General features: G+C 31.6%; 2 protein-coding genes and 1 pseudogene across 3 annotated transcripts; 2 read left to right on the top strand and 1 right to left on the bottom strand.

Annotated features, from left to right (window-relative positions):
• Nucleotides 1-1494: 1494 nt before the first annotated feature.
• Nucleotides 1495-3361, bottom strand: LOC111011280 (coumaroyl-CoA:anthocyanidin 3-O-glucoside-6''-O-coumaroyltransferase 2-like). The gene has a single exon (XM_022284986.2). It carries the CDS (start codon nt 3289-3291, stop codon nt 1606-1608), a length of 1686 nt encoding a protein of 561 aa, XP_022140678.2. The 5' UTR covers nt 3292-3361; the 3' UTR covers nt 1495-1605.
• Nucleotides 3362-10068: 6707 nt separating this feature from the next.
• LOC111011016 (indole-3-acetic acid-amido synthetase GH3.5-like) lies at nt 10069-12515 on the top strand (annotated as a pseudogene). Its single transcript, XR_015789230.1, has 3 exons — nt 10069-10690; nt 10850-11739; nt 11872-12515. The product of XR_015789230.1 is annotated as an indole-3-acetic acid-amido synthetase GH3.5-like (transcript).
• A 6429-nt stretch (nt 12516-18944) lies between these two features.
• Nucleotides 18945-21317, top strand: LOC111011358 (indole-3-acetic acid-amido synthetase GH3.6). Its single transcript, XM_022285086.2, has 3 exons — nt 18945-19422; nt 19575-20464; nt 20559-21317. The coding sequence occupies exons 1-3, from the start codon at nt 19136-19138 to the stop codon at nt 21173-21175; spliced, it is 1794 nt and encodes a 597-aa protein (XP_022140778.1). The 5' UTR covers nt 18945-19135; the 3' UTR covers nt 21176-21317.
• Nucleotides 21318-24513: the final 3196 nt, after the last annotated feature.

The following is a 24513-nucleotide window of genomic DNA, read 5'->3' as shown; positions in this document are numbered from 1 at the left end:
ATTGATTTCAATTTTACCCTTATGACATCTGATAAATATATATATATCTGATATACATTCAATTTATATCTAATATACATAGGATGTATATCATACATCAAATCTATATCGGATATACATCTGATGTAAATTTGTATATGATATACATCCAATCTATATCTAATTTACATCCGATGTAACTCTGATATACTTCCGATATATATTCGATGTACCCCTAATATACAGTATCAGATGTACCTATGATATACATTATCACATATACTACTAATATACATCAAATGTACGTATTATACATATAATATATATATCTGATATACTTCTAATTTATGATATACTAAATATATTTGCCACTAATATACTAAATATATTTGCAACTGATATATTAAATATAAGGTATATTAAATGTTTAATTTTTAGTGGTATATCAGCTGTTTAAATTATAGTTTTACAATTTCAATTTATTGATTAATATACTAATATTATTAATAATGGTGATTACTATATCATCACTATTTATTCAATATTAATATTAATTAGATACTAAATATAAGAGATATCAACGGTTTTAATTTATAAAGTATATCAAAATTTTAACTTGTCTTTTTTGACGTGTATGATCCACGTAAACCTTTTATATAATAACTTTATATTTCAAAAATAAAAAATAAAAAATTTTGCACCATTGTTTTCATCTGAAAAAAAAAGATATAATGATATTATATCAACACACATGTATCATAGTTATATTAGTAGATATAATGGTTATATCAGAGGCATATAAGTGGAAAATTAGAAGCATATTCAGTATATATCAAATATATATCAGTGTTATATTAAAGGTAAATCATATAATCATATAAGAAGTTATATTAGTAGATATCATAGTTATATCAGTGGTATATAAATTCGATACATATCATATATGCATATATATATATATACATATATGTTGTATCAGTGTGGCAAATCAATGGTTTCATACATATATTAGTGGTAAGACATGTTAGAAGTTGAGTAGATATCATGGTTATACCAGAAATAAATCAATTGTATATTATTATTATATAAGTGGTATAAAATCAGAGATATATATATCCGTGATCAGATATATTACAGATATATATAAGATATATTAAAGGATGAATTTGTAATTTTATAATTGGACCTCCGTTTTTTTTTGCCATATCTGAGAGTGAAAAAAGTAACAGTTTTTTTAACTTCAAACTATTATCACAAATTTGTAGAAATATAAAATTTTAACGTTCCATTTCAAGAAATGAGTGGATACTATTTACTACTATTAAACTAAGCCGATGTTTGAATGTAGTTACCATAGCAGGTGGTCTAATCTTTACTCTTATTTATGAGTATATTAGTGTAATATACCCTGAGAAATTAAAAATATTTTTTTAATTAATTCAAACACTTGGATAAAGTGAGTGAGACAAATTATTTGTGGTCTCCACATCTTTGTGGAGTTGATGGAGACTAAGCAGGACTAATCTAAGTTATTCATTCATCAAACAGCTAACAACATAAATTCCAATAATATTGGGCATAAAGAAGAAAAACCAACGATATTTCAAGAAAATCGAGCCACAGAAGTTAACTACAGAAGAGCTTCAAATTTGCATCCCACATGGCGACAAAGCGATCCATGCGAGTCTTAGTAAGTCCCAAACCAACTTCAATCCCACCTTTCCCATCTCTAGATTCCTGCAGACAAACTAACCTAGAAGAGTCAACATTGAGAATCTCACTCTTCTGGGGCTTCCCCCACCCAAAATCTGTATCGTAAACCCTTAATCTCGGCGATCCTGTAATGGCTAAACGGCGTCCCGATTCTTCACATTTCCTCCATGCTGAGAACCACTTGTCAGCCGTTTTCAACGGTTCACTCTCAAACTCCTTCACTCGCTCGCCAATAGCTCTCGCAACTCCAACAATACTGTGACGTTTCAGAATTTCATTCTTCTTCAATTCTACTACACAAATGTCGATGCAGTTCCCAAAATAAGTGAAAGGTATTGGATCCTTGAGGCGGTTCCGGCAATCTGCTGCGAATACAAGGTAGCAAGGCTCATCAGATTTATCAGCTTCAAAATTACAAATGGCATTACCATTCCCTAATTCGCTCTCTGTTGATTGGATCATGCAAACCCAAATGAGAGAGCATGTAACAACGAATGCTGACAATCGCAACGGCCCCAACTCTTCGTCATTTACTGCTCGAGCTGAAACCCAAGTTTTCAATCTCTCGATTTGGGCTTTGGTGAGGACAAACGTCGCCCTATCCTTGTCAGTGGGCGCAAGATCTTTTATGGGCTTATCAGGTACTGGGTTCCAAGAAGAAGCCCAGCCCGACAACTCTTGTAAAAAGATAGACTCTAAATCTAAGTCATTTGGGTCCTTGACCGCTGCCCTGTCGTGGTTGGGCGGCGGTCCGTGAAGCGAGCCGGAGCCACCTGCGACAAGGTCTCTATACATGGATGCCCAGGATTTGATGAAGTGGTGAGCAGCCATCCCATCGGCAGCCACGTGATGAAACGCTACACAAAAACAAAGACCTCGGTTTGGGAAAACGGTTATTTGGAGTGCGAGGAGTGGGACCACACGCGTGCCGTCGGCCAAGACACGTGGCTTGGGCAAGCCCGGAACAAAGGGGTACAAGTGTTTGGCGTGGCGGGGGTAATCTGCGATGAGGCGGTTGAAAACGTCGCACCCACTTTGAGTTTGAGGTGACTCGGCCACTGTAAGGGGAACCGAGTCGTGGGCCGTTGTGTAGAGAATGTGGGGCTTGTGGGTGTGGGGTTGAGAAGGGAAGATGAGATTTCCGGCGAGAGGAAAAAAGTGTTGGAGAACGAGGGAAAGGGAGCGTGTGAGAGTGGGAAAAATGGCGTCCATGAAGTGGTGTGTGGAGTGGGGGAAGTCGTAGAAGAAAAAGCGTCGCATCGGGGGGTTAGGAATCCACAGCATGTCGAAGAAAGACAAGGGGAGATTTGTGGTGGCAACTGAGCCTGCGGGTGGAGAAACCCAGCACTCATTTACGATGTTGGCATCGTAATTAACTTCAACCTCAGAATCAACCATGATTACCAAACAAAATGGAGTGCAGTGATGAAAGCCACAAAACCCAACTGAAGTTGCAGACCCGTTTATGGCAACGTCATATATTTGGGGCGGGGCGGGGCGCCATCCTGTTTCTGCCGAACAATAAGGAGTGGACAAACCGCACATTGGCAGACTGGCAAGCAGGCAGCTACTATTTTTTTTTTTCAATTTCAATACCATATTTTATATATATATATTTTATCTATGTTATATTAAAATTTAAAACGGGCAACTTGTTTATAAAATATTCTTTTTATACTTTAATCCTCACATTATAGATAATTTAAATATTTCTATCAGTTTGACTTTCTTTCGTTTGATTCTATCAATATCAACTATATTTATTAAGTTAAGAGAAAATTAAATAGCATTTGATTTACATGGACGTCATATATAATTACTTCTAAAGTACAAAGAACTGAGTCTTTGAACAAAAAATATATTTACATGTAATATGGGAATAAGTAAAAAAACCGAGTCTTTGAACAAAAAATATATTTACATGATTCTTTTCAATACCTATTCTTTGAAATTTTTAAATTTTATCTTTAATATATATTACTTCATTTCAATAAAAAAAAATTATATTTAGTTTATGAAGTTTGGCAAACAATTTTAGTCCTTAAAAGTTGAAAATTTTACACTTTCACCTCAAAGGCGGTTAGAAAATATTTCATTTTGAAAAACGAATAAATGAAAAATATCTCTCCCCTCCCCACTCATCTCTTTCACCAGCCCATCCCATCACTTCATTTTGTTTAAAGTTAACTATTGATTAAATTAGTGAAATTTTAGAGTTTTTTTTTTATATTATTAAGTCAATTAGTAGAAATTGAATAAAGACATTTATCTAAGTATAGAGTTTAAAGGGATGAAATTGAAAATTTAGCTTAAAATTAGTACAATTTATAAAATTTATGTTCAATTCAAAGGGATGAAATTGATAGTTTTTAGACTTAAATTAATACAATTTATAAAATTTATGGGTAAAAAAATGATTATTTTTCCTTATTTATATCATATATGATATCATATTCAACCGTTTTTTGGTAGTCCACCCCAGCCAAGGAGCACATGTTTTCACATGATCTGACGTTTTAAAGCTTATATGATCTTCCAAATCTTAAATACAATTTTTATTGTTTTTATAATCTTCGTGTGTCACGTTATTTATTTTATTAATAAAAGGAATATAATTAAATATTTTTTGCCGGAGAAAAGCAATACTCTGTGAATTATTTTATTTTTGCTGTATTTTTTTTTCTTTTTGTCCTGACCATACAATATAAAACTAAATTAGTGATCGAACTCTACACTCATCTTATTAAAAAATAAGAAATAAAAAATAAAAAGAAACTGCTCAGCCCTCCCGTGAGAAAAATTAAAAAAGCGTTTTCCTTGAGTAGGTATCTCCGACTTACGATTTAGCCGTAAATTTTTTATCAGTAGTTATGAAGATATCTATTTACTTCTCAAGCTACATTTTCTTTTATATTTTTAAGTATATTAGTGTAATATATTCTTAGAGATTTAAAATATTTTTAAAATTAATTCACATAAGGTGAGTAAGAACAAATTATTTGTGGTCTCCAATATATTTGTGAAGTTGATGGACACTGTAAACATGACTAATGTAAGTGATTCGTCAAACAACAAACAAGTACATAAATTCCAATAATATTTTGCATCAAATAAAAAAAAAAAGCCCCAACGATATTTCTAGCAAATCGAGTCACATGGTGATAAAGCGATCCATACGAGTTTTAGCAAGTCCCAAACAAACTTCAATCCCACCTCCCTCGTCTCTAGATTTGTTAGGTTTAAAATTGGGATTTATTAAAGGAAAGTTAGGCCCAAAGGCCCAACCCATTACCCAAAGCCAATGTGCGCATTGTGCGGGAATAAACCCCCAGCCGCACAATAGATGGGCTAGGAGACTTGCACGGCCCAGCGCCACAGGGGTGGTGGGCCCTAATTTTGTGCAGCCCCCGTTGGGTCATCCACTCTTTATTTAGCGCTTTTTTAGCCACCACCAATATGGTACAATGCGGGTTTTAGACACGGGACCCACTTACCCTTTTTGTGCATCCATTGGTGAGTGGGATAGAGTGCACTTTGACCACCTCCATTGACTTTCTAAGAGTACATTCACACTGCCACCAAAAACTATAAATAGAAAGGACTACTAGTATTTTAAGGTACGTCATCCTCCCTCAAGCCACTCTTTATTTGCTGACATCCACTCACCTTCGCTTTTTGCACGTCGCTTTTGCCTCAACTTTCAAAGCCAATATCTGGTGAAGACTATCAACTCTCTCAATCTTCCAAACAACAAGATCTGGTCATTCTCCTATTCACAACCAATTGAGTCTCAGCTTCTTTAAGCTAGATCCAACCTCTCCTTGATATGGTTCATTGACTCCCAATATAATGCGACCAGCTTCCGAAAAATTGCATCAACAAGATTCATGAAGAGAAATTGCCTTAGAAGTGTCAACACGAACAACCTTACCCAAAATCTGTATAATAAGCCCTTAATCTTGGTGACACCACAATGGTTAAAAGGTGTCCCGATTCATCACATTTCCTCCACTCTAACAACCACTTGTTAGCCATTTTCAATGGTTAACTCTCGAATTCCTTCACTCGCTCCCCAATAGCTTTAACAACTCCAACAATATTATGACGTTTCAGAAGCTCATTCTTCTTCAATTCTACAACACACATGTCAAGGCAGTTCCCAAAATTACCATTACCATTTCCATTCGCTAATTTGCTTTCTGTTGATTGGATCAGACAACTCCAAATTAGAGAGCATGTAACGATGAAAGCTTGACAATCGGCCTTTGTCATGTATTGCTGGTGCTTAAACCCAAGTTTTACTTTTAAGTCCCTCGATTTTGGTTTTGGCGAGGACATATGGCCCTAACCTTGTTAGCGGGCTCAAGATCTTTTATGTGCCTATCAGTGGCTGGATTCCCTGTCGTGGTTGGGCAGCGGTCCGTGAAGCGAACCCAAGCCACCAGCAACTACAGCATTTGAGTAAATGAATGCCCATGATTTGACCAAGTGGAGAGCTGCCATCCCATTCCATAGACACCAAAATTCAAGACCCATTTGTGGGGGAATGGGTTATGAGTATTCTGAAACCTGATTCTCAGCTCGCAAATTTTATTGAATCTGAATATAGCAAAGGAACATGGGAAGGAATGGTTACAAGATTGTGGCCAAACACCAAATTCATTAATGCTGTTGTGACGGGAGCATGTCACAGTAAATGTCTCCCTCTTATTACTTTCTTCTAGGCTTCTTCTTCAGAGTGCTACCTTAGGCAAAATTTGGACTTGCCAGTCGACAGGGCAAACGCTAATGGATAAGTAGACCGAAATTTGATCAAATTGAAAATTATTAGGTTCTAATTATTGTAATAAGTGTGATAGTTTAGAGTTAGTTTATATAATTTAAAAAGATTTTTTAAATAGTTTAGAAAGAATTAAAAATAATTAGAAAACAAAAGTAATTTTTTCTCTTTTCTAATTATTAATAACAAAAAAAAGGTAATGGGAGTAGGTAATGATTTCTTTACGGGTGTGTCTCACGTGGTCATACTTCACCAAAAAAGAAAAAAGTGAGTGATACAGCCCGCCAATAATGTAGAAAGAGATACTCATGTCGGTAGGATTTCTTTTGAAAAAATAATACTCTTTTATAACATATCATATGAAAAAGAGGTGAGCGATCCAGTCAATGATGTAGAAAAAGACACTAATAGGTGGGACTGTTTTAAAAAATAACGTCTTATTTCAAATTTATTTGCAAAATAATGCTTTTTTTAAACATATTAAAGGAAAGATGCGTTACTTGAAACTTGTTGAAAATATAAATGCATTTGTATCTGTTCTACAATTTGGTCGTCGTAACCACTTTATTTTTCAGGGGTGAAAGAAACCGAATCGGGTCGGTTAGATTGGAATTAAATATGACCCGAACCGAAACCAAAATTATTGAGTTCGATTCGGTTTCAACCGACATTAGGGTTTCATATCCTAATGTATAAGTGCAGCCTCCCTCCTTTTACATCTACTAAAATCAAAATGAGAATACGTACATATTATTTTTTTTGGAAAAACTAAATATCAATTATATTATTTATAAATAATAGCATTTTTTTTTGTGCTAATCAACTTCTTACTTGAAAAAATGCATAAACAACGTCTCAAACTCAGGCAGGCAAGGAAAAAAATGGTTGCTTTGTCAACTACACCACAGAGTATTTTGAAATTAATACGCTATTATTTAATATATAATATAATTAATATTTTTTCCCCAAATGTTGCAAATGTGCAACCAGATGGTCTTTTTTTTCATTAAAAAAATAAAATCAGACATAATATCAATAGTGCGTCAAAGATTTATAGTTGTCTCAGGAGACAACCAAGTGCTGAAATGGTGTAGTTATCTTTTCAAGAGATGATCGACCAAAGTGACGAAACAAGTACAAACGCATAAGTTTTTGAATAAGTTTCAAGCAACCTATTTTTCTTTTAATAGGTTTCGAAAGAGCATTATTCTGCAAATAAATTTGAAACAAAATATTACTAAAAAACCATATAGGTAGAAGTGGATTTGAAGAACTAAACTAGCTAGATAGAAAAAAATAATTAGACAGGTATGTAATCTAAATTATGTGTTTTTCTTTTCAAATTTTCTAAATTAAATAGATTCACATATATTCCTCTTTTGATATAGTTGTTGAATTATGTACTTTGAGTGGAAGTCTGAAAACCGTATTCTCAAATTTTGAATTTAAAACTTTAAAATGCATAATTACATTTTAAAAATATAAGAAGTTTGATAAATGGTACTATTTTGCATGTTATAAATTTTATTTTATTTTTATTAAAATTAAAAATTTTAAAATATAATACATTATAAATTATATAATATAGTAAAAAAATAAATCTACAAAATTTATAATATACATGTTTAATAAATTCATTAATAATATTTTAGACTGAACTCAATATTTAACCAATAACTACTATAGTTTACAAATATATTACTAAACACTTTGAATAGATTTTTAGATTGGAGGTTTAAATTTTAAATCTACTATCAAACATGTGTTTGACCAAGAATTCGACCAATTCTGCAAAGCTCGGATTTTGGTGATTGATGAATGAAAGAACCCGTAAAAAGAAAGTAAACTACTATGACACTTAAGTCAATACTTATCCGATCTGTTATTCAAGAGAGAGTAGTTTCACGTACCTGAAAGTGAAGCGGGACTCTTTATTTATAGAGGTTAATCTTCCGACGGTACTTCCTGAGCCGTTACAATAGCATCGGGAATCGGAACGTGTTGTCCGAAATTCTATTAGAGATATGCGTCTGCAAATGTTTTTTAGGATCAACTAGTTCTTTAGAAAGCTCACCCAATGTAAGTTGTATCGGTCGGCTCGACGTTGAGTTTCATGTTATTAGTAGTTTTCTGACGATGAACTATGCTCATTTGACCCACGTCTTTGAGATGATGGAGGACTTTCGAATATATGTTTAGTCAACACGCGGTAGTTAATAATTTGACTTCAACAAAATACATATTTAAAAACACTAAAACAGAAATGCAACTCTATTTTCTATTTCACACTATCTTTTATTTAATCCATTGTTTTAAATTTTTGTTGTTAGATCAGGAATAACGAAACACACCCTTGAAATTTTAGAAGAATGTACAAAAGGGAAGAGAGAAGTTTTATCTTTTTATTTTTTTCCCTTTCTCAAAAGATTAAATAGCCACCCAATTTCCGGTAGGGGTGGAAGCATTGGACACGTAATAAGATCTAAATAAAAGTATTTTAATCTAACCTACCCATCAACAATCAATTTTAAGTTTAATCACAAAATATTAGACATTATTTGTTTGACCGCAAAATTAAATGAGCTCGAATTCGGTGCACCGATATATAGACCTGTAAAATAAAGTTAGCACTCTGACGCTCTAGTCAATATACAGTCTGATCTTTACTCGAGATTGATCTTTACTCGAGAGAACAAAATGTCACGTACTTTGCGTGAGAGGTAGAGTTCTCTATTTATAGAGACGAGGTCTCGACATGACTTCTAACAATTTAGTGTTAAGGATCCCACGTTGATAAAAGAATGGACCTTACATAAATGTATAATAAATATGGGCTACTTCTCTCATTGCCAATTGGTTTTGAGATGGAACTATATAAATATTAATATGGTATCAAAGCCTGACAAGCTCAAACGAGCATCCGATCTAAAAATGAGATGCGGCCAAGATCGATGAGCCAAAAGCAGGTGCAATGAACGTGAGGTTTCCTAGTTTTATTTTAAAGTTTAAAGACATACAAATTCATTAAATTGTTAAAATTTTAACATAATCCAAAAGTAACTCTTGCAGTAAGTCCTATCACTCACTAATCAAGTTGGTAAATTCAGTGAATAAGAAAATTAATAAGTAGCAATTTTCATAAGTAAAATAAAACAAGCAAGGAAGAATAAACAACTTAATAACTATTAATAAATTTTCACCATTTTTTATTCTCAAAAAGGACCCTGCATAAAAAGGAAGAAAATTTTGGTTCGATTTATTATTAGAATTATGGAAATAGAGAATAGTAAAAAAAAAAAATGCAAGTATGTATTTTTTTAAGCTGTCTAAATAAATTAGTTCTCATATGTAATTAAGTCTTATTTAAAACTACAATTATTATTGCATTGAAAAAGTTTTGAAAACACGCCCGCCTCGTCTTGCTTTTCCTACTTGCTTTTATTCTTTTCTTGCTTTCTTTTTCAATTAGATGTAGATTTTGACTGATAAAAAAGTTTAGATGTAACATGTTTGATGCATGTTTTGGTATGATATTGTCCAATATAAAAGTAATCCTAATGGTTGTGCTTTAGTTTCACTCATAAGATAATTGTTTCAACAGTGGTATATCCTAGACACTAATATTAGAGTGCAAAAGGAAATGGGAAAAATGCGCAGAGAAGGAATCAAGAAGAGAAATCAACACTCATGGGTTAAGTGGTTCGAAGAAGAAGAGATGGAGGCCGAGGGGATAGTGACAAGACATCCGACAGCGCGACGAAAAACGGTGTGGGGGTGGGCCAACTCCAACCAGCCCCTTCATCTCAATCCACTCACTGTTAGCAATTCCACGCGATATCAGTTGTATCTATATTATGCAACTCCATTTCATTTCTATACAAACAAAACAGAGATACATTATTGCTCCTCTGTTTTCCAAACCTAAACAAAAATGTCGAATCTGGATCAGAAAGACAAGCAAGTCTTGCAAGATCTTGAAGATGTCACCAGTAATGCCCATGAAATCCAACGACGAGTTCTAACTGAAATTCTATCAACAAATGCTCACGTTGAGTACCTGCAGCAACACGGCCTTGATGGCTCCACAGATGCTTCAACCTTCAAAAACCTCATACCTGTTGTCTCTTACGAACAATTGAAACCTTACGTTGAACGTATTGCCAACGGCGATGATTCTCCCATTTTATGCGCACACCCCATTACAGAGTTCATTATAAGGTGACCCATTATTCTAAATCATCATCTCTTCCAAGTTCTTAATGATTTCTTTACTGTGTTGTCGTACGTTTTCATACATTTAATTCCGTGGGTTTTTTTTTTGTTTGCCGACTTGGGGTTTAAAGTTCTATTAATGCAGAAGACAATGCTTTCTTGTAGCTCTGGGACATCAGGGGGAGAACCGAAGCTAATTCCAATGTTTGAACAAGAGTTTTTGAGAAGGTTGTCCACTCCTAACTATGTGCAGCCAAAACTGAAACAGTTGTTTCCAGGTCTGTACAATGGCAAAGAAATGTTCTTCAATTTCGCAAGGGCTGAGTCAATAACTAAAGCTGGAATCGTTGCCCATTCTGTGTCTACAAGTTTGTTCAAAAGTTCACTTTTCAGTAGTATGGAAATTCGAAGTACTTATACAAGTCCAATTGACATCATTCGCTGCACAGACGCATACCAAAGCCTATACTGTCAATTGCTATGTGGGCTCTGCCAGAATGAGAAAGTTGTTCGAGTTGGTGCTTTTTTTGCCTCTACTTTGATTTATGTTTTGAAGTTCCTTGAAAATCATTGGGTTCTTTTAGCAAATGATATACGAACGGGAACTATAGACACTAAAATTACAGACCCCTCACTGAGGAAATCAGTTGTGAGTATTCTGAAACCTGATCCTGAGCTCGCAGATTTTATTGAATCTGAATGCAGCAAAGGAGCATGGGAAGGAATCGTTACAAGACTGTGGCAAAACACCAAATTCATTAACGCTATTGTGACCGGAAGCATGTCACAGTACATTCCCCAACTTAATTACTACACTAAATGTCTGCCTCTTATTTCTATCTTTTATGCTTCTTCAGACTGTTCTTTTGGCATGAATTTGGACCCATTGAGTAAACCTGAGGAAATATCCTACACTTTTATTCCCATCGTGGCCTATTTCGAGTTCTTGCCGGTCGACAGGGCAAACGGTAATAGAGCAGTAGGCCAAGAATTAATTGATCTTGTTGATGTCAAGTTAGGACAAGAATATGAGGTTGTTGTCACCACTTATGCTGGTAACACTACCTTCATTCTTTCCATATTGATTATACTTTGAATTGTCGTTGAATTACTTATATGAAAACCTAATATTATTAGGTTTATAGATGTATAGTAAAAGCTACCTAATTATGTAATTGATATTGCAGGTCTCTATCGTTATTGCATGGGTGACATCGTTCGCGTGACAGGATTTAAAAATAAAACTCCAAATTTTATTTTTGTGTGCAGGAAAAATGTAATTTTAAGTTTGGAAACTGAGAAAACAAATGAAGTGGAGCTTTTCATAATGCAGTAAAAGAAGCTAGTGCTCTTTTGAGCCCATTTGAGGCCATTGTTGTAGACTACACTAGCTACGTAAATAGCTCAATACTTCTCGGACATTATGTGTTGTATTGGGAAATTAGCTTGAAGGATGAAGAAATCCGCAGTATTCCATCTTTAATTTTCGAGGATTGTTGTCTCGCTATCGAAGAGTTGCTTTCTTTAACATACTGTGAAGCAAGATCCCGCCATAAGGTGATCGATCCATTGGAGATAAAGATTATAGAAGCGGGATCTTTTGAAAAATTAATGGAGCAAGCAGTAAATCAAGGTGCTTCAATAAGTCAATACAAGACACCACGGTGCGTAAATCTACACATATGGTTGAGTTTTTGGACTCAAAAGTTCTTTCAAATTATTTTAGTAAAAAATACCCCAAATACGATCCCACTCATCGACACCGTCTTTTTTCGCCCATCATTCATTAGATGAGGTATGAGATAAATTTATGCGTCTTTGGTATTTTTAAGTCTATGATGCATTTCTACTATTTTGTTAGTCAGTTATTGATATCGTATTAGAGTTTAAAAGTTCAAACGAGCATTTTATATTCATAGACAAACTAACGTCTTAGATCAACAATAATATATAATTATGCAATAATAATTCTTAAGGTAGGTAGCCATCATGAGATTTAAACTCATTCCCTCTTAATTACCCTAATCCCTTTGGACCAATGAGTCACCCATGATGGTTAACTTCTTTTTTGATATATTATAACTCAATAATTTTAGTTTGTCATTTTGTTAGCTTGTTCATTGTATAGTGAAAACTCTTATCGGTTGAGACACATTTCCAATTTGTTAAGAGTCCCACGTTGATAAGATAAGAGACCTAATTGAGATGAAACCCTATGGATATTGATATGTATCAGATCTTAAAAATTCAAACGGGCATCCCGTCCAAATGTATATATATATATAATAAGATTTCATCTTAACATGGAGGCTCTTTAAATTTTTGATATTGGTTGAATCCCATTGGATGCTCCTCAACATCAACATTAACCATGATTGCTGAAGAAAATTGAGTCACTGTAGTGATCAAACCAAACCACAAAACCCAACTGACGAAGTTGCAGACTAATTTTGGCAAACTTCATATATTTGGGCGTTGCGCCATCCTGTTTCCGGTTAACACTAAGGAGGGACGATTCTGAGAAACTGCACTTTGGCGGCAGGCAGCAACGACTATTTTTTTTAAATTTAAATACCATATTATATCTATGTTTTTATCAAAAGGCAAAGTGTGTTATAATTTTAAAAAAAATATTTTTATCCTTATCTTAATAGATAATTTCAATAAAGATAAAACTTGAATCCTTAAATAAGAACCATTATGCCCCTTAATTTCATAAGTAAACAAGTGTTCGCAACTGTTTTTTTCTATATTGTCTCGTCTCCATTTTTTTTCAACTTAGTGCAATATTCAAGTTTCTCTTTCTTATTTTCTCTTCCATGATTCGTTCTATATTTTACTGTTTTCTAATTTTAGATGGAGATTTTTGCATTTCTTTTTTTTTAGCCATTTTTGCACAAAGATGTAATTAAAGAAACTTTATGATAAAAGATTAAAGTTGCGAAATTTTTTTTCTTGCTACCCCGGCCCTAGAAAAGCTGCAAAAGATTTCCTTGTAGCGGTTCGATTTATGGTGGACATAAAGTGGCTGCTTATTTCTGCCACATTCTTAGCCTTTTTACTTAAATTGTACTCAAGTTTACTGTTCCCTTTATTACAACTCCTTTTTTCTTATGTTACAGATTAAAAGACAAAGCACAACAGATAAATAAGTTGAAAAAAAAAATTACAGTGAGTAACAAAGTTTTTTTCATGTGTTTCAAAATATGTCACTTTGTTTTTTAAATTTTCAAAATATAGTACAAATTTCCACTTAGACACTCATATCAGTAGTATATCAATATATCACATACATATATCAGTTGTACAATATATTATATATATCTGACGTATATCATTTGGGTAAAATTCGTTTTAAAGAAAAGGTGCTATATTAAAAAGATTAAATGTGATCGTTATTTTATTAATTTTACTAAATGTTTTCCTCATATTTGCAACTGTTTGAAAACAAAATTAGGCGAAAAAATAAAGAGAAAAATGTGGAGGTGAGAAGTTGTAAGGAGAGAAAAAAGTACAAGAACCAACCAACTATTATTATTATTATTATTATTATTATTTAATACAACCGGAATAACTAAAATTAAGAAATAGAAGTAGAGCATTCATTAACGTGAAATTTTGCCTAAAAAAAAGCGTGAAACTATTTTTTAAAATAACAAGAAGAGATATTGATGAGATATGGATAACCACTATAAATTTTAGTAAAATAAAAAAACAAAAAAAAAGTAAAGACCACACTTGTTTACTCATTATTGGGCCTGTATGAAGTTAAGAAATACAATGTTTATTTATCTTTAAGGAGCAAGTTTTTTGCCATTCCGCATCAATTTGATTTAAAAATTGATCAAATATAGGTCAGTAAAGACGAGTTGAACTTGAATGAACAATATATAATTATGTAATAAAAATAAAAGAAATAAACAATATAGAAGTGTAATCTTTCATAACATAATAAAATTTAAAATTTCAATTTTAGAATTTAATTGAAAATTTATTAAAATCAAACTCTAATGATAACTCTAACCAAAAAAAATATTTCTTAAAAAAAGTAAACATTACAGCAGTGATCATATAATTGTGGTGGTGTATTTTTTTAATAATTACCTTCATAAATAATGATCATATAACCATTCATCTTCACCTAACAATAATCTTAGTGGTGGTGTATTTTTTTAATCGCCTACTTACCTCGAAGAAATAAATAAGGGCGACAAGATCATATAATTGTATATTACAGTAGCGATCGTGTTCTTGATTTTGAGAATATTATTCAGAATATTTAATGGAAACAAAAGAAATCCTTTTCAACATGTTATAATAGGAAAGTCTTATATCAAATTAAAATATTACAACTTTAACCATATATATAATAAGTGAGTGGTATTCCTTTGTCTAAAAAAGAAAAAAAGTGGTGATTTTGATGGATATTATTAATTAAAATATCAAAACTAAATAAATATATGTATAAAAAAAGTGTGCGGTGATATGTCAAATCGCATACTTACCCACCAAGAAATAAGTTAGGGAGTCGCATCATATAATTGTATATTATAAATAATGATTGTGCTCCTCGATGTAGATGATTATTATTAATTAAAATATGAAAACCCAAATCTATAGATTAAAATAATTAATATAAAAATTAATCCAGAAAACTTATGATATGTTTGATATGAAATTCGAATTTTGTTCGTTGTTTTGAAATTGGTTCAATGAGTATTTGTTGGGTAAATTTAATTCTTAAAATTCGATATTCTGTGATCTAAATAATTAAAATTTTAAAAAATATATTATTTTATCCTTTTAGTATTTTCAAATTTTAAATTTAATATTTTAAAATATATAATTGTATTTAAAAATATAAGAACTTGATAAAACTACTCTCTCATATTATAATTTTATTTCATGTGTTAAAAATATAAAATATAAAATACAATATATTATAAATTATATAATATGTAGAATAATAATTCTACAAAGTTTATAACATACATTTAGAATAGTAGATCTATAGAATCATACGAGTAAAACTCGTGGATTTTAGATGTAAAATTTGTGTGGCAATGATGTTAAGTTCATACGGGAGAACTCTGATTTAACCGCCATAAATTCATAATTCTCAAACCATAAATCATGGTGATAAGTTCTCTAGAGTTAAATTGATCGACGATAATTTCTTGTTGTGGCATCTACAAGTTCTCACATCTCTTCAATGTAATGGATTGGAGAGATTTGTCGATATAACAAAACTCCTTTTGAACAAGTTGCAATTGAAGGCGAATTTTTCATCGTCTCTGATTCAAAATTAGGAAGATCTAAAATGGAAGCAGCAAAACAAATTATCACTAATATGAACAAATTGTTACTTCTCGTTCAAATGCCGTCCAATAATATACTAAATCATGAACTAAAGATATATATATAGAACTTGATATCTATTTGGTTCGTGATCTTATGATACGATTCGTCATATTCCTGCATTCAACTCAAGTGGCAGATTTTTTCACGCTTCTTACTTAAGGTCCACGCTCAATCTTGTATCTTTGTCAACCATTGGGTGGGTTAATAGCAGCTAATCTCTGTTGTTATTCAATTGTAAGTATTGGTTGCACTGGTTTTGTTGATCTTTGAGAACTTAATCAATGAGAATGGAAGAGCAGTCAATTGTGATCATTCCATTCTCTTTAAAATGTTTTCTACTTAGAAAAATAAAATCTCATAGTCATAGCTAGCCATTTGATATTTTTTCCATGTATATAGTGTATATATACAACAATGAGATGAAGATTAGATCTATCCCAAGATATTGATGTCTTTATAATTAAGTGAACTATATTACTTAAATTGACTCCAAGTACTCATCAATAATAAATAATATATATACTAATTATATATATAAGAAAACTCACGATTTTAATCAAGCTCTAATGAAGCACATATATTGAAAATTTCTATTTACTTTTAAAGAATATATTTTTCTATTAATATATCGTTATTTTATTTAATAAGCACATGTTTTTTTAGTAGTATCGAACTCACAACCTATTGGTTTAAGATATATGTCAATTACTGCTGAACTATGTTCACTTTGACAATAAACACATGTAATTAACTCTATTTGATACGATGATTTAATGAATTTAAAAATTAATCTAGCCCACATCTTATGAGTGAGATTAGGTTTAGGTAGATTGAAATTTTATTCTATCTTTCAAAGAATCTAAAGATCAACCTAACCCACATGATCTTATGAGTGGGATTAGGTTTTAAATCAATTGAAAAATAATTTTTGCTTTGGTTCCTCATAACCATATATGATATCTTATTCCTTTTAGAACAAATATGAGTGGGATTGTCAATTCAGCTAGTCGTGAGTTCGAAAACTAGAGTTTGTATTATTGTTTACAGAATAATTTCATAAATCCCCAAGAGTATAATATTCATAATATATAAAAAAAGTGACGGTGAGATTTAATGGAGATTTGAACTATTGACCTAAAAGAAAAATTATACTATTTAACATGCTCAAATTGAAAAGCAATCTTAATTCAATATTAGAAAACATAATGGGAGAGAAATTAAGATATATTCCTTATTAATCTAAGTGATATTTACAATGTGACCAATAATAAACCGAATATAACTTCATAAAACAAGAATTAGTTCATTTGTTAAACTCCTAGTATTCCATGTTTGAAACAAGTAAATTAAATAGATATTTGATGGATAAGCATTTTCACTCTTTTTTAAAGTAAAAATTTGAACAAATGAATTCGAACCAACTTTACCAAAATATTTTATGGTTAGTTGTATATTATCCAACTAAATTGTATGGATTGAATAAATTATAATACCAAATGGAGCTCAACAGTAATTAACATATCTTGGATGTGAACTTGATATCTCATTCCTCATATTGTACTAAAAAAAAACAAGCAAACAAATTATAACTCAAACCACTAAATTTGATTAAAAAGTATCTTAATCTAATTTACCTATAAACACTCCTAATTTTAAAAGTTGAATAAAAAACTAATTGAAATTCGATACAAATAAAGTAATAGATAAAATATGAGGAAATTAATAAAGTAACTTAAAAAACTTTTCACTTTGCTCCAATGATCTACCATTTGAAAACTTAATTTTCTAACCTAAATCAGCTTTCTCTAACATGTCAAAGTTCGAGCGTGGTAAAAGTTAAAGCAAAAAATTGTGCAAAACAAAACTTGTGCAAAAACCAATATTTACAAAGCCATTTTTTTCCTCGGCCTAAAACTCGCACAAATTCGTGCTTGAGTAAACTTGTGTACAAAAAAATTTATGCAAAATAAAACTTGTGCGAAAATCACTATTTGTAAAGCCACTGTTTTTTTCCTCGGCCTAAAACTCGCTTATGCTTGAGTAAACGACACGTTCAACAAATTTGTACAAAAACTTGAGAAAAACAAAAGCAAATTCCCACATCTTGCCTATGTAACATTTTTCGGGCTATCATGCAACCAAGAACACATGTAGATTCAACGAAAATGAGCAATTTGGCATAGGTTATGTCCAAAGTTCTCCTCAAAACTATTCTTCAAATAATTTGTTGGAGAAGAAATCGAACAAACCAACAAATTTCAAAATAGGGAGCGAATTGCAAGTGCAGTGAAACAAATTTTTAATCTTCCTTCTAGAAAAATAATCTCCCAATTTTCTCGGATGAAAGTATCCGAATCAAAGGTATCACTCATATCATACAATTGCTTAAAAAATGGAAGTGAGGAAATGTTAAAAGGAAAGAAATAGAAGTGAGGAAATGTTAAAAAAAGAAGGAAATGGAGCGGGGAAGAGGAGAAATTTGATAATGGAACAGAAATAAATGAAAGACGGAAGAAAAAGAGGAGAAGAGAGAAAGACATCAAATTTTGTATTTTTTTAATTAAATAAAATATTAATTTAAATTTTTTATTACAATTGAGATCAAATTCATAACATCTATATACAAATTATTTCAATTAGGCTTACTTTGATAAATATTACTGTTTCATGTTTGATTATGTTATTGAGAGTGTGTAAAGAAAATTAGACAACCTCAATAGTCGATGAAGGGTCCAAGTACACTTCATCAATCTTCTGAATTCGAAATCGGTTTTATTCTTTTTATTGTTCTGTTTTTATTCTTTTTATTCTTTACCATTCCTTATTTACCACGTGTACCTTTTACTTTTCTCCTTTTGATTATTCTCTCTCAAAACCGTAGGCCTGAGATATTCTTTCCCTATTTTTTCTCCTCCTGCTTATGCTTTGTTAGAGTGGAGTACGGCTGTCAACTACAGTATCGTGTCATCATTTGTATAACACATACAAGAGAGAGGGATGGAGAGTAATTAATCGGTGCTCCCATTACACCATCCTCTGCACCGTCTAAATTGCTCCTCTGTTCTACGAAACTTCAAAACCTAAACAAAAATGTCGAATCTGGATGAGAAAGACAAGCAAGCCTTACAGGATCTTGAAGATGTCACCAGAACTGCCGATGAAATCCAACGACGAGTTCTAACTGAAATTCTGTCAACAAATGCTCATGTTGAGTACCTGCAGCAACACGGTCTTAATGGCTCCACAGATGCTTCAACCTTCAAGAATCTCATTCCGATTGTCTCTTACGAACACTTGAAACCATACATAGATCGTATTGTCAACGGCGATGATTCTCCAATTCTATGCGCACACCCCATTACAGAGTTCTACACGAGGTGACCAATCATTCTAAAACATAATCTCTTCCAAGTTCTTAACGATTCTTTTACTACTCTGGTTTTCATACTTTTATACCTTTATGTGGGATTCTTGTCGAGATGGGTTTTAGAGTTTTATTGATGCAGAAGGCATTCATGTTTTGTTGTAGCACTGGGACATCAGGGGGAGAGCAAAAGTTAATTCCAACGATTGAGCAAGAGTTTGCGAGAAAGTTGTCTATTTCTAACTATATGAGGCCGAGAATGAAACAGTTGTTTCCAGGTCTTCACAATGGCAAAGAAATGTTCTTCAACTTCGCAAAGGTTGAATCAATAACTAAAGCTGGAATTGTTGCTCGTTCGGTGTCCACAAGTTTTCTCAAAAGTCCACATCTCAATAATGTGAAAGTTGAAAGTAGTTATACGAGTCCTACTGACATCCTTTGCTGCACAGATGTATACCAAAGCCTATACTGCCAATTGCTATGTGGGCTCTGCCAGAACCAGAAAGTTGTTCGAGTTGGTTCTCTTTTTGCCTCCACTTTAATTTATATTTTTAAGTTCCTCGAAAATCATTGGGTTCTTTTGGCTAATGACATACGAACGGGAACAATAAACGCCAAAATAATGGACTCGTACGTGAGGAAATCAGTTATGAATATTCTGAAACCTGATCCTCAGCTTGCAGATTTTATAGAGTCTGAATGCAGCAAAGGAACATGGGAAGGAATAGTTACAAGATTGTGGCCAAACACCAAATTCATTAATGCTGTTGTGACGGGAAGCATGTCACACTACATTCCCCAACTTAATTACTACTGTAAATCTCTGCCTCTTATTACTGTCTTCTATGCTTCTTCAGAGTGCTTCTTTGGCATAAATTTGGACCCATTGTGTAAACCTGAGGAAATCTCCTACACTTTCATTCCAACCGTCGCCTATTTCGAGTTCTTGCCTGTGGACAGGACAAACGATAGTGGAGAAGTAGGCCAAGAATTTGTTGATCTTGTCGATGTCAAGTTAGGACAAGAATATGAGATTGTTGTCACCACTTATGCTGGTAACATAACTTTCCTTCTTTTCATATTGATTATACTTTGAATTCTGGTTGAAAAACCTATAAAAGGTAGCTAATTATTTAATTGATATGACAGGCCTCTACCGCTATTGCATAGGTGACATCGTTCGGGTGACAGGATTTAAAAATAAAGCTCCAAATTTTAGATTTGTGGGTAGGAAAAACGTCATTTTAAGTTTGGATGTTGAAAAAACTGATGAAGCGGAGCTACATAATGCAGTTAACAAAGTTGGCAGTCTTTTGAGCTCATTTGGGGCGATTCTTGTGGACTATACTAGTTACGCGGATAGTTCAACATTTCCAGGACACTATGTATTGTATTGGGAAATTCAATTTAAGGAAGAAATCTCCATCATTCCATCTTCGATATATGAGGACTGTTGTCTTGCTATTGAAGAGTCCCTTAGTTCAGTATACCGTCGAGCAAGATCCCACCAAAAAGTTATCAATCCGTTGGAGATAAAAATTGTAGAAGCAAGAACTTTTGATAAACTAATGGAGCGAATGGTTGATCAAGGTGCCTCAATAAGTCAATACAAGACACCTCGATGCGTAAAATCTACCCAAATCATCGAGTTTTTGGATTCAAAAGTTGTTGCCAATTATTTTAGTAAAAAATACCCCAAATGGGATCCCACTCGTCCGCACCCTAATCTTTTTGGCCCCGCTAGTTCATTTGATGAGATAAGTTAATTTGGGTAAGACTTTTGTGTATTTCAAGTTTGTGATTTATTTGCACTATTTGAGTTGTGGGTTTAATTTATGTGGAAGAGATTGATGTTTGTTTTTGGTTTTGTTTGGCTTTTTCATCTGGATAGAAGATACTCATTTTATACACTTTTTCTAATGTGAACTATTTTTATAGGTCTATTTCTATTATATTTATAGATTTTTTGTTTCCCACCAAAATATTGTATTTAATCAATAAATAATCTTTTATAGATTTTTTAATCCCACTAAAATATTGTATTTAATCTATAAATAATTTTCACTAAAATTTTTTAGTCAGTAAAAATATGCTGTATCCAAAAATTAGGTATGACCTCTGATTTATGTGTATTTTCATGTATATGAATTGACATTTACACAAATATTTATGGTTTCACTCATAATTATTGTCCAATAAAAAGGAAAGAGTTTGACATTTTCGGCTGCCTAAACTCAATATCCTCGAGTTAACATCCTCCAATTTTGTTAAAAGGATTTTATAGTGGAGATGAGTATTGAATCCAATAAATAATAATTCATACCTAAAAGAAAAAGAATCTTTTATTGTAATATAGCAGTGACAAATAAAGTCGAAATCACAATAATTGATTTTATTTATTTATTAATAGTATTTTAAAATTTAATATTTGTTTAAGTATAATAGGTGTGAGTAGAAATTCACAACTTCTTATTTTATGACCAGCTTAACTATGTTCACAAAATTTAATAAAATTAGTGAAGAATAAAATAGATAAAAGATAAGTCAATATAGATAACCATTTTTTATACTTTCAGCATTTCAAATTCTAAATTTAATACTTTAAAATAGGGACACTTGCAAATGTGGCAAAAAATTTTAGTAAAATAAGTAAAATAGCAATCACATTTAGTTTTTTCAAATATAGCATTTTTTTCCAGAAAAAACGGAGGTCCAATTGTAAAATTACAAATTCACCCTTTAATATATCTGATATATATCTGTAATATATCTGACTACTGATATATATCTCTCATATACCACTGATATAATAATGATATACAATTGGTTTACTTATGATATAACCATGATATCTACTCAACTTCTAACATGTCTTATCACTAATATACGTATGATAACCATTGATTTACCACACTAATACAATTATATGATTTACCACTAATATAACACTATATATACTTAATATGCTTCTAATTTACAACTTATATACCTCTGATATAGCCATTATATCTACTAATATAACTATGATATATGTGTGTTGATATCATACTATTATATCTAATACTTTTTTCAGATGAAAACAATGGTACAAAATTTTTTATCTTTTATTTTTGAAATATAAAGTTATTATATAAAAGGTTTACGTGGACCATGCACGTCCAAAAAGACAAGTTAAAATTTTGATATACTTTATAAATTTAAACAGTTGATATCTCTTATATTTAATATCTAATTAATATTAATATTGAATAAATAGTAGTGATATAGTAATCAACATTATTGATAATATTAGTATATTAATCAACAAATTGAAATGATAAACTATAATTTAAATAGCTGATATACCAATAAAAATTAAACATTTGATATACTCTATATTTAGTATATCAGTTGTAAATATATTTGGTATATCAGTTGGAAATATATTTAATATATCATAAATTAGAAGTACATCAGATATATATATATTATATGTATAATACGTGCATTTGATGTTATCAGTGGTATATCTGATAATGTATATCATGATATATCTAATACTGTATATTAGGAGTACATCGAATGTATATCGGAAGTATATCAGGCGGATGTATATTAGATATAGATTTGATGTATATCATATACAAATTTACATCAGATGTATATCAGATATAGATTTGATGTATGATATATATCATATGTATATCAGATATAAATTGGATGTATATCAGATATAGATATACATCAGATATATATTAGATATCATAAGGGTAAAATTGGAATAATAAAAATTTCGAAAATAAAAATTCAAATATTTTGCTATATTTGAAATTTTGAAAAGCTGACGACATTTTTTGAAATGTATAAAATATTTTTGCTACCCATTGCAATTACCCTTTTAAAATATATTATTGTATCTAAAAAATATAAGAACTTCCTTTCACATTATAATTTATTTCGTGTGTTAAAATTAAAAAATATAAAATATATTATATTATAAATTATACAATATGTAAAATAATAATTATACAAAGTTTATAACATATATTCACAATAGTACATCTTTAGAATCATACGAGTAAAACTTGTGGTTTTAAATGTAAAATTTGTGTAGCAATGATGTTAATTTCATCGGGGAGGAACTTTGATTTAACCTCCATAAATTTAGAATTCTCAAACCATAAATCATGGTAATAAGTTCTCTAGAGTTAAATTGATTGACGATAATTCCCTGTTGTGACATCTACAGGTTCTCGTAACTCTTCAATGTAATGGATTGGAGAGATTTATTGATCAAGATAACAAAGCTCGATTTGAACAAGTTGCGATTGAAAGTGAATTTTTCATGATCTTTGATTCAGAATTTGGAACATCTAAAATGGAAGCGCAAAACAAATTATCACTAATATGAACAGATTGTTACTTCGATCCTGTTTAAATGCCCTCCAATAGTGTACTAAATCATGAACTAAGCATATATAACTTGGATATCTATTTTGTTTCATGATCTTATGCTTTCAAAACGTCTTTTGATTTGTCATATTACTGCATTCAGCTCAAGTGGTAGATGTTTTCACCAAGAGCCTCTATTAGCTTCACACTTCTTACTTAAGGTCCACGCTCAATGTTGTATCTTGGTCAACCATTGGGTGCGTTAACAGCAGCTAATCTCTGTTGTTATTCAATTGTACGTATTGGTTACAACTGGTTTTATTGTTACATGTGGAAAATAACTTTATTTTGTATTTGACAAATGGTCTATAAATCTCACCTTTGAGAACTTGATCAATGAGAATGAAGAGCAGTCAATTGTGATCATTCCATTCTCCTTTCTTTCTCTTTAAACTGTTTTCTACTCAGAAAAATAAAACCTCATAGTCGTAGCCATTTGATATTTTTTTCCTTTATATATAGTGTATATATACAACAAATATGAGATGTAATCAGACCTAACCAAAAATACTTGATGTGTTTATTAAGTGAACTATATTACTCAAATTGACTCCAAGTAATTATCAATAATATATAATACACCAATCATGACTTTATATATATAAAAAATAAAAGTCACGACTTTTAATAAAGCCTTCCTGCAATATATACAATGAATCACATATATTGAAAA

The sequence above is a fragment of the Momordica charantia genome, assembly GCF_013281855.1.
Source record: "Momordica charantia cultivar OHB3-1 chromosome 2 unlocalized genomic scaffold, Mcharantia_2.0 BLBB01000002.1, whole genome shotgun sequence".
Classification (NCBI taxonomy): Eukaryota; Viridiplantae; Streptophyta; class Magnoliopsida; order Cucurbitales; family Cucurbitaceae; genus Momordica; species Momordica charantia.
The sequence above is the reverse complement of the archived record's forward strand: the minus strand, read 5'-3'. Positions and strand labels throughout refer to the sequence as shown.